Source organism: Octopus bimaculoides, chromosome 5 (genome assembly GCF_046866305.1).
Source record: "Octopus bimaculoides isolate indiv1 chromosome 5, ASM4686630v1, whole genome shotgun sequence".
NCBI classification, from domain to species: domain Eukaryota; kingdom Metazoa; phylum Mollusca; class Cephalopoda; order Octopoda; family Octopodidae; genus Octopus; species Octopus bimaculoides.
The window spans coordinates 15,510,075-15,522,574 of NC_142932.1; the positions used below are offsets into that span (position 1 = coordinate 15,510,075).

The 12,500-nt window shown below is 39.7% G+C and overlaps 1 protein-coding gene across 1 annotated transcript in view; it reads left to right on the forward strand.

Moving 5' to 3' along the window:
• LOC106876855 (uncharacterized) overlaps nucleotides 1-12,500 on the forward strand; it is a 283,480-nt gene that overhangs the window by 250,321 nt on the left and 20,659 nt on the right. The window contains exons 11-12 of the mRNA XM_089351893.1: nucleotides 4,976-5,182; nucleotides 8,665-8,859. Of these exons, the coding sequence (XP_089208019.1) occupies nucleotides 4,976-5,182; nucleotides 8,665-8,859 (402 nt within the window). The remainder of the gene's footprint in view (nucleotides 1-4,975; nucleotides 5,183-8,664; nucleotides 8,860-12,500) is intronic.

A 12,500-nucleotide genomic window follows, 5' to 3' on the forward strand; every position in this document is an offset into this window, starting at 1 on the left:
TATATATATATTAAAAAAAAAACACACACACACACACACATGTGCTTTACACATGCATCTCGCATGCATGCATGACAACAATGCTGTCACCAATAGATGTAGCTGTGCATTTCAATTGTTTGTCCTGTTGTTCTGTGAATCGCTTTCTTTTCCCCCCAGTTACCCCCACCCCCTGTTGTTCTTGTTTTTCTGAGTGATAGGGGAGTTGTGGGGATGTAGAAGTAGATGTTTGGTGATGTTGGGGATATAGTGCGATATTATTGGCAGTAATGGTGTGAGAATAGTGGTGGTGATATTGATTATAATGTCGGTAGTGGTGGTGGTGGTGGTTGTGATGATGGTGATAGTGGTGGTCATATATTTAGAAGTGTAGCAATGGTGTTGGGGAGGTAGTGTCATAGTATTGGCAGTGGTTGTGTAAAATGATGGGAGTGATAGTAGTGCGATGGTATTGGCGCCAGTATGGTTTTCGTGGTAACATTAGCACAACGGTGGTACCATCATGTTAATAGTAGTGGTGGTAATGTTAAAGAGATGGTGGTAGTGTGATGTATATAGTAGTGGTGGAGCAGTGGCATTAGAAAGTTGGCTGATGTATAGTGGCAGTGGTAGTAGTATGTTAGTAGTGGTCATTGCAGTGTGGTGGTGCTAGTAGTAGTAGTAGTAGTAGTATGTTTATGGAAGTAGTATGACACTTGTAGTAGTACAGTGCTGCTGGTGATAGTAGTAGCAGTTGCAGTATGGTATCAGTGGTAGTGTTGATGTGTTAGTAGTGGTTGTTAGCAGTGTGTCAATATCAGTTGTAGTACAGTGGTGCCGGCGGTGCTGATAATGATAGTGGCCATCACACAGTGGTTTATTAATGATAATGTTACACACACACACATATATATACATATATATATATTTAGTAGTTGATTCTCCTCTGTCTGATATCTGCCACAAATACTTCTTGTTGCCGGCCACCATTTCTTCTTCATCTTTTTGTAATATTGACTTCATCTTATCTCATACCTAGCAGTCCACTCACTTCTTAACACCCTCTCTCTTCTCTCTATATTTCTATATTTCCCTGTCTAACACACACACACATACACACTCTCTCTCTCTCTCTTTCTCTATCTCTCTCTCTCTCTCTCTCCATACCTATATATACACACACACACATTTGTGCATGTGCATATATACACACGTGTGTGTGTGTGTGTGTGCACTTATATACAAATGCACATTTATAAATACCCTTGTGAGTGTGTGTATGCAATATATATATATATATATATATATATATATATATATATATTCATACATTAGGATTTTAAAATTCAGGCAGATCATTTTTAAGCACTCTATAATAATCCAAACTTGGCTAGCTGCATCAGAAATGTATGCAGGCAAGTCATTTGTGATAAATTATCAATTAAAAATGTGTACTTCTCCATTCTCCTTCATGCTTTTATGTATATATATATATATATATATATATGTGTGTGTGTGTGTGTTTATGTGTATATATATGTGTGCATGTGTGTATATATATATACTCTCTTTACTCTTTTACTTGTTTCAGTCATTTGACTGCAGCCATGCTGGAGCACCGCCTTTAGTCGAGCAAATCGACCCCAGAACTTATTCTTTGGATGCCTAGTACTTATTCTATCGGTCTCTTTTACCGAACCACTAAGTTACGGGGACCTAAACACACCAGCATAGGTTGTCAAGCGATGTTGGGGGAACAAACACAGACACACAAACATATACACACACATACATATACACACACACATATATATATATATATATATATATATATATATATATATATATATATATATACATATATACGACGGGCTTCTTTCAGTTTCCATCTACCAAATCCACTCACAAGGCTTTGGTCGGCCCGAGGCTATAGTAGAAGACACTTGCCCAAGGTGCCACGCAGTGGGATTGAACCCGGAACTATGTGGTTGGTAAGCAAGCTACTTACCACACAGCCACTCCTGCACCTATATGTGTGTATATATATATATATATATATATATATATATATATATATATATAAATAAAATATCCTGTGATCAGTTTCAACTAGAGAGTGTGGCCACGCTGGGGCAGCACCATTTAGTTTTATATATGTATCAAACAGTTGGCATATACACATAGACATCTGATTTTTCACACCCTCCTCTTTTACTCTTAGTTTCTCACACGTTCCCTCCTTCCTCTTTCACATCCCTCTATAACTTTCTCTTCCCTCCCTCCATTTATTCCTCATCTCTGTACCAAGCTGTATCATCCATATATATCTCTCATCTAGTTATCTCACCCTCACCACTAAATCACCCAGCATCATATATATGGGTGTATGTGTGTGTGGCTGTGTGGTAAGAACCCTGCTTCCCAACCACATCGTTCCAGGTTCAGTCTTTAAACTTGGGCAAGTGTCTTTCACTATAGCCTTGGGCTAACCAAGCCTAGTGAGTGAATTTGATAGAGGGAAACTGAAAGAAACCCATCATATATATGTGTATGTCTGTGTCCCCCACGTTTGCTTGACAACCTATGTTGATGTGTTTATGTCCCCGTAACTTAGCAGTTTGGCAAAAGAGACCGATGGAATAAGGACTAGGCTTACAAAGAATAAGTCCTGGAGTCGATTTCGTCAACTAAAACCCTTTAGGTCAGTGCTCTAGCATGGCCGCAGTCAAATGACTGAAACATATAAAAGAATAAAGGAATATATATATATATATATATATATATATATATATATATATATATATATACATACATACATACACACACACACATATCTTCTGATTCAGTTACAATGTAATACAGCTGTTCCTTAGAAAAGTGGAGGAGAAGAAGATTGAACTGGTGTACTTGACTGGTATTCAGTTTATTGACTCTTGTGCGGTGGGAAGAAAGAAATATAATATGATTTGAACTCAGAATGCAAAGAGTTATCGCAATAATTACCACAAGGCATTTAACAGTTTTGCTATCGACCGTATTGGCTCACGTATGATTTATATGTTTGTACATATATATGTATATATGTGTATATATACATATATATGTATGTCTCTATGTATAAGTATGCATTTATACATATGTATGTGTGTATGCTTGTATATATGTATATATATATTTTGTATATATTATATACACACTCAGGCATATATAATGACCATGACTATTACAATTATTATTATTAATGCTCTTTAGTTTCTGTGTTTGTAACGTAGGAGAAATAGTGTGTGTGTTTGTGTGTAAATGTGTAAGAGATAAGTTGTGAGTGTGATTGCAGCAATTAACCGACAATCAGAAATATCTTTAGATGGCATTATGATTCCTGGAAGTTGCCCATTCTGCTTGTCTTATATAACCACTGGTTAATTCTGATTATTTTCTTTTCACTTAGCCCGGGTCTGCATTTAGAATTGCTGTAATTACTTACACACACACACACACACACACACACACACACACACACACACACACATATCTATGCACATACAGACGTGTGAGTGTGTGTATGTATGTATATATATATATATATATATATATATATATATGTTTCGTGCGGGTGACACGTAAAAGCACCCACTACACTCTCTGAGTGGTTGGCGTTAGGAAGGGCATCCAGCTGTAGAAACTCTGCCAAATTAGATTGGAGGCTGGTGTAGCCATCCGGTTGCACCAGTCCTCAGTCAAACTGTCCAACCCATGCTAGCATGGAAGGCGGACGTTAAACGATGATGATGATGATGATGATGATGATATATATATATATATATATATAGGTGCAGGCATGGGTGTGTGGTAAGAAGGTTGCTTCCTACCACACGGTTCCAGGTTCAGTCCCATTGCATGGCACCTTGGGCAAGTGTCTTCCACTATAGCCTCTACTATAGGCTGACCAAAGCCTTGCAAGTGGATTTGGTCGATGGAAACTGAAAGAAGCCCATCATATATGTATGTATATATTTATGCATATGTGCCTTTGTGTCTGTTTGTCCACCACCACTACTATCGCTTGACAATTGATGTCGTTCCTGTAACCTAGCAGTTCAGCAAAAAAGACAGATAGAATAAGTGCTATATATATATGTATATGTGTGTGTGTATATATATATATATATATATATATATATATATATATATATATATATGGAGGGGTCCAGTCAACTAGATTGACCCCAGTACGAAACTAGTACTTAGTTTATGAAATGTACATGTTTATATATATATATATATATATATATATATATATATATATATATATATAAACATGTACATTTCATAAACTAAGTACCAGTTTTGTACTGGGGCCAATCTAATTGATTAGACCCCTCCCCAAAAATATCGGGCCTTGTGCCTAGAGTAGAAAAGAATATAAATACATTTCATTGTCTTTTATAAACTTCCAACCATTTTCCTCTTCAACATCATCATCATCTGTCTTCCATGTTGGCATGAGTCAGATGGTTTGACAGAATCTGGTTAGGCAGAAGACCGGACCAGGCTTCAGTGTCTTTTAGCATGGCTTTTTTTTTACGGCTGGGTGCCCTTCCTAACACCAACCACCCAGCAGAGTGGACTAAGTGCTTTTTATGCGGCACCAGCACAGGCAAGGTCAGTTTTGGTATGGTTTTTACAACTGGACACCCTTCCAAATACCAACCACTTTATAGTGTCGACTGAATGCTTTTTACGTGGTACAAGTACTGGCAGGGTCACCAAGGCAAAGATCCTTCGAGATAGGAGCTAGTAAAGGAGGTGATGTCATGAAAGGTTAGAATGTGACAGAGAGATAACATTACATTTGACAGGATAATCTGAATGCTAAAGTACTTAATGTTATACTTTAACCATTACTGTAACAGAGGTTGTATATGTACCCACAAACTTCTACCCACTCTTGTTTGTGTTAATATATCTAAACTGTGTTTTTTTTTTATATTTTCAGCCGATCCAAGCTCGAGTGATTGTCAATAACCAACCGGTTAGTGACCATGTCGGAGACTGGCCAAATTTGCAACATAACCACTTCAACGGGGACATAAGAACAACGACAAAAGACAGTCCAATAAATAGTAACCGCAACTCTTCAGCGTCCACTGATAGTGGGCGTGGAGTCAGTACAGTACAGCTGGACACTGCTGTACCAATTAAGGTGAGTTGACCATACTGCTGTTGCTACTACTACTACTACTACTACTACTACCACTACTACTTCCACACCCACACTTTAGTGGCAGGGGTGGATGTTACTCATTGGTTTCCCTCTCTCTCTTCCTCTCACCTCCTCTCTTCTCTCTGTCGCTCTCCACCTCTCGCCTCTCCCTCATGACCTTTTACTTGAAGAGTTCCCTCCCTTACTTCTTCCGAGGACAAATGAAAGAAGGGCACTCAACACATTTATTGGGAGTTTCACGTATAGATCAAAACAGTTTGATTCAGACTCCTTGGTACTCTGAGTTTCAAACCAAATAGAAAAATTAAATATATATACATATAGTCCACTTTGTAAGGTGGTTGGTGTTAGAAGGGCATCCAGACGTAAAAACCCTGCCAAAAGAGTGCAGACTTCTGCCTACCCAACTCCCCTGTCAAACCGTCCAACCCATGCCAGCATGGAAAGTGGACGTTAAATGATGATTATATATATATATATATATATATATATATATATATATGTGTGTGTGTGAGTTCAGTTAGATGTACAAATGCTACTGTTGATTTTAATTATCGTCTTCCATTGTAGAGGTTTGGTTAGTACAGTACTCAATAATATTACTAGCTGTGACTTAGAAAGCAAATGTAGAAAAAAATTTCAATAAGCACAAGTTTGTCATTTGTTTCCTGTATACGTGTCATCACTGGTTACTCTCAGCCTCTGTATTGGATGCTTGACCAGAATGGATCATCAGGAATCATCCCTTGATGATCTATTGTGGTTAAGCTGTCAATTGCCCTCTGAACATCTAACACTGTTGTTCCAAATAACCACAATGGTGAAACATACGTAGGATCAACTGGTATTAACTTGTGTTTATCATAATTTCTCATATGAAGGCACATGGCTTAATGGTTGGGATATTTAGCTCATGTCATAAGATTGTGAGTTCAATTCCCAGCGAAGCGTTGTGTCCTTTCAGTAAGACACTTTATTTCATGTTGCTCCAGTTCACTCAGCTGGCAAAATGGAGTAGTACCTGTATTTCAAAGGGCCAGCCTTATCATGCTGAATCTCCCTGAGAACCGCATTAAGGGTACATGAGCCCATGGAGTGCTCAACCACTTGCACGTTAATTTCATGAGCAAGCTGTTCTGTTGATTGAATCAGCTGGGACCCTCGTCGTCGTAACTGATGGAGTGCTCCTATATATATATATATATATATATATATATATATATGTGTGTGTGTGTGTGTTTTTTGGAGGTCTTTTACCTTTTACTTGTCTCAGTCATTTGACTGCAGCCAAGCTGGGGTACCATCAAACAGATCGACTCCAGGACTTGTTTTTTGTTAAAGCCCGGTACTTATTCTATCAATCTCTTTTGCTGAACTGCTAAGTTACAGGGACATAAACATACCAGCACTGGTTGTCAAGCAGTGGTGGTGGTGGGGGGGGGGCAAACACAAATGCACACACATACACACACACACACACACACACACACACACACACACGCATGATGGGCTTCTTTCAGTTTCCATCTACCAAATTCACACACAAGGCTTCAGTTAGCCCAAGGCTTTGTAGAACACACTTGACCCTTAGATGCCACGCAGTGGGACTGAACCCAGAATCATGTGATTAGGAAGCAAACCTCTTACCACACAACCAAAAATAAAACCCTTAGACATAACATACTACAACAATAACCGTGATAGATGTTTCTGAACTTACTGGACTACTTCGTCCTGGCCAAGCATCCAGAGCTTGTGTCCCTAACGAAGGGGCATAACTCTGTTTTTTCTCTTTGGGTTTGACTGATGAATACAAAAGTGGTTTGCACCACTCTCTGCTCCATTATTGAATGGTTTACTGTAAGATGGACATCCAGTTACAAAACGGTCATTCCAACAAGACTCAGAGAGCACCAATGTTTGTTTCTGCCAGTAGAATATACACAACGCTGGAGAATATTGTAACTTTTATACTAAGAAGTTGTCGTCTCTCATGAATTTTAGTGTATGTCTTAGTAAAGCGTCACGAACTGTGATCATAGCGAATTAACACACTGCCGTGATTACACCACCATTATACTGCTACAACAACATGCTAGAATGTAGTCATGACTCTTCTCCAGAGCAGTACTACAACACAGTAAATGGTAAAGACCTCCTTTGATCACAAATGACCAAGGGTTAGCATCTAGAATGTTACCCTCTGTGGCACAAATCTGAGTAAAGTTGTTTATGGAAGACCATGCATACCAGCTTCCCCTCTCCACGCCACCGATGTCATCCAAGGGAAAGGCAAAGGCTGATACGGCTTGGCACCAGTGACATTGCAACTCATTTCTACAGCTGAGTGAACTGGAGCAAAGTGAAATAAAGTGTCTTGCTCAAGAACACAGCACATAGCCCGGTCCAGGAATTGAACTCACTACCTCATGATTGTTAGCCCAACAATCTAACCACTAAGCAATGCTCTTTCACACTCACACATATACATATATATATATATATGGTAAAGGCCCCTTCAGTCACAAATGACTGTGAGATTGCACTTAGAAAGTTTCCCTCTGAGGTACAAGTCCAGGCAAGGTTGTTAGTGGAAGACCAGCAGTCGCCCATGTGTACCAGCCTCCTCTCTCCACACCACTGTATGTATATACCTATGATGGGCTTCTTTCAATTTCTGTCTACTTAATTCACCCACAAGGCTTTAGTTGGTCTGGAGACACTTGTCCAAGGTGCCATGCAGTGGGACTGAATGCAAAACCATGTGGTCAGGAGGCAAACTTCTTACCAGACAGCCACAACAGCACCTCAAGTATACAAATTCCTTGTGTGTGGAATTCAGTAAAAAAAAAAGGAAACCATGTCAAGCTAACTATCATATATATGCTTGTGTGTTGAGGTTGGCACTGCTTTAAGAAAAAAGCCAAAGAAGAAAACACCCAATGCTGTTTATGTTCCATGACACTAGTTCAACAAGTAGAGATTGATAAAATAAGTACTGGGACCAATATGATCAACTAAACATTTGGATGTACTGACCTATGACTGTAATTAGTAAAAGGATATATATATATGCCATACTTAATTTTAAATATTTATCTGTTGTCTTACAGATAATATCTATATATGGAATATGTGTGTTGTATTGATAAAAGATTATGTCTTCAATTGCATTCCATAATTTAGTAGTCAATAAATGGCCTTAAGAATAATATGTTTCGTGTGCACTAGATTATGTCTTCGATTTTGTTCCATAGTCTTAGCATTACAGAAATAGACAGTTGCAGAATAATATTATAAATATCTCCAGTTGTAGCTTTGTGGTGTGAAATTGTTGTTGGTGATGTTGTTGATATTGTGATTAAAAAATTGTTGTTGTTGTTGTTATTTGCTGCTGCTGCTGCTGCTACAATTGTAAGAATCCATATATTGAAGTACCATGCCATCGTGTTATTTTGCAGAATCACCACAATTTTGTAAACATCCAAATCAAAGCACAGCATCGATTATCAGGGCAGAGTTACGAGTCGGGTGTCTCGTCTCGTCAAAGTTATCACAGTACGTCGAGCTCAAGCGTAGGTAGTCTTGATCAACTTGAAGAGGGCAGGTACTCAAGCCAAGCCAACGTGGCGGACCTTTTCAAAACTGGCCTTTCAGTAAGTCCACTTTCATTTCTTTAACAAGGTTGGGGGAAGGGGTCTTCCTTCTATACTACCTTTTGGTCTTTGTTTTTTTGTTTTTTTTACAGTGGTGCAGAACCCATTTTGCATATATGTATAGATCATTGTTATCATCACCACCACCATCATAATCATCATCACCACCACCACCACCACCACCACCACCATCATCATCATCACCACCACCACCACCATCATCATCATCACCACCACTACAACCATCACCATCATCACCATCATCACCACCACCATTGTTATTATCATCACCATCAATTTAATGTCCTCTTTTCCATGCTTGCATGGGTCAGACAGGATTTATGGAGGCAGATTTTCATTGGTTGGATGACTCCCCAAATTCCTGTCGCCATCCCTCACCTCTTTCTAAGCAAAGTAATATTCCCACCCTGCAGCCCCCTGTCCCACCCACCATAGCCAGACATGTTTTTTGCAGAATTCATTTACAACAATCCACCAATGTCAAGATAGGAAATACAAGCATACTCACACAGCTATACGTATGTATATATATATATATATATATATATATACACACATCTATGGGTTAGTGTGTGTATATACAGTCATGGGGTGGTTATCTCTCCTGTCAGTGTATAGCACTCTTCCTACAGCATTAAAAGATTTTAACTCTTATTTCAAGCAATATAGATGCTTCTGCACCCTCAGTCTCGTTCAGTGACAATTAAACCTTTCTTTTATGGTCTTATGTTGTGCCTAGCTGTTTGTTAATTTTTCTATACACACACACAAACACACACACACACACACACACACACACATATGCACACCTACACAATGGACTTCTTCCATTTTTTCCCTGTTTTTTCCCTGTTTCAAATCCATTCACAATGCTCTGATCAACCTGGGATTATATTAGAAGCCTGTAGAGTATCTGTGTACACACACACACACACACAAAATGGGCTTCTTCCATTTTCCCTGTTTCAAATCCATTCACAATGCTCTGGTCAACCTGGAATTTTATTAGAAGCCTGTAGAGTATCTGTCTGTGTGTGTGTGTGTGTGTGCATCATCATCATTATTGTATTAATGTCTACTTTTTCCAAGCTGCTTAGATTAGGTGCTTAACCTTTTTTTTTTTTCTTTTACTATTTTTATTTCCTGTGAATCTTAGACTGGATGATTGGTGAGTTTTGAAGTTGAGTTCTGAAATTTTAGTCTGGACATTTAAAAAGATGTCAAATTGAGAGAATATGCCTCTAATGTATCTTGACATTGTAGAAGAGTTACCTAGTGCAGGTGTCCCCAACCACTGGGCCACCGACTAGTATTAGGCCGTGGAACATTTAGTACTGGGCCACATGGAAAAAAAAAAAATTTCTTAGTTTAATTACTATTTTATTGACTATCGCAGTCCGCTGGGGGGATTTTGATGATGTCCAATATTTTAAATCCAGATTTTTTCCTCATTAACAGGAGTGGCCAGATCTACCTCACTCTTACAGCATCGTGCTCTCAGACGATCTCGCCAGGTTTTGGGCATCCTCCCTCCTCAAGCCAACCTTCCCAATCTTCTCCACCTGTCCCCTCCATGTTTACTTGGGACAACCTTGCTTTTGCAGTTCGTTCCCTTTAAACTGAATCACTCTCCTCAGAACATGATCTTCATCCCTCCTCAACACCTGTCCCCTCCACCACTGCACCCCATTCACCCTTGCCAGCTGTTCCACTGATTCCTCCAACTCCAGGACCCCAATTAAGTCCTCAGCCCTCCTTTTATCCAACAGTTTCACACTGCACATTGCTCTCTCGGTCCTTTTCAAAATTGTATAATAGTATTATACTTACTGCTTATAATGGCCTGTCAAAGGGTGATAAGTATCAATCCTGGACATAGATCCTTTTCCACTTCCAGCACATTGTTTCTGATGTGAGTGGATGTGGCTGACTAGACCAATAATGAGATAGGCAGATCCTGTGGCACTGAGGACACTGAAAGTGACCCCATCCATACAACAGCTGCAAGGGATTGACGACAATGTCTTCTTCTCTTTTTATGCAGTTTCTTGCATTTGGCTTGAAAGTGCTCCACTCTAGCATCACACATGGACTTCCATGTCTCCCAATTAACAACCAGGGCCTCCAACTGATTGGGAAGGACATCGCATAAAATGCGAGACTGCTTGAGGTTGATCTTGAAAACGAAGTCTTGGACGTCCATGAGGCCTACACCTACTCTCAATCTTGCTGAAAATTACCATCTTTGGGAGCTGGTTACTGGCATCCAAATCACATGGCCAACCCAGCAGAGATGGTGACAAAAGATGCAGGCTATAATGCTGTAGATCTCAGCCTTCAGGAGGATTTCAGTATGAGGCACCTTGTCCTGCCCCATGAGACCGAGAGGCCGAAGATATTTTGGAGCAATCTGATACAGAACACTTCAGTTGTCTGATCTGATGCCAATAATGGGTCCATAGCATTATATATGTAACATCATCATTTAACATCCATTTTCCATGCTGGCATAGGTTGGCCCTTTTGACAGGAGCTGACCAGCTGAAGGGCTGTTCAGGCTTCATGTCTGTTGGCAGGGTTTTTACGGTTGCATGTCCTTCCTAATGCCAACCACTTTATAGGGTGTACTGGTTGCTTTTACACAGCACCAGCACAAGGGCTTTTCATGTGACACCAGCACAAATGAGCCTGTAAGGTTAGGGATGCTCAGCTGAAGAAGGGTTGCTGGGGATGAGCCTCTATGCAGGGGCAACTACACTTTTATTTAGCTTAACATGTCTTTTCAAATACAGCAAACGACCAGGAGTTTTGCTTCCCTGTCGTCCCCTCTGTGAGTCCCAACGTCTGTAGATCCTTGTCCCTTATTGTGTTTTGCTATGAGCATGAATGATCTCCTGGTCTTGGAAAAATTGTCTTGCATGAAATTGACCCATGGTGCTAAAAAGATTGGGGACTGCTGATGTAAAACATTCCAGTGTTAAGATATCTAAATATTCCTAATCCTAGACTGAATGTCTTGGAGAGTTTCAAGGCTCCTATTGGCAGTCTAAAGAGTTCCAAAGTCATAAATTTGTATTCTGGAGAACTCTTTCTTTACTCTTTTACTTGTTTCAGTCATTTGACTGCAGCCATGCTGGAGCACCACCTTTTAGTCTAGCAAATCGACCCCAGGACTTATTCTTTGGAAGCCTAGTACTTATTCTATCGATCTCTTATGCCGAACCACTAAGTTACAGGGACGTAAACACACCAGCATCGGTTGTCAAGCGATGTTGGGGGGACAAACACACACACATATATATATTTATATATATATATACGATGGGCTTCTTTCAGTTTCCGTCTACCAAATCCACTCACAACTCTTTGGTCGGCCCAAGGCTATAGTAGAAGACACTTGCCCAAGGTGCCACGCAGTGGGAATGAACCCGAAACCATGTGGTTGGTAAGCAAGCTACTTACCACACAGCCACTTCTGCAAACTTTTAAATAGGAAATCTATAAAATTTCCATAGTCATAGAGTATAAGTTTGGAAAGTTCCAATATTTTAGATGAGTGTTCCACTGTCGTAAAGCAGAAAGTCTGCAAACTACATTTGTTGAGTAGGAGATGAGAGAGA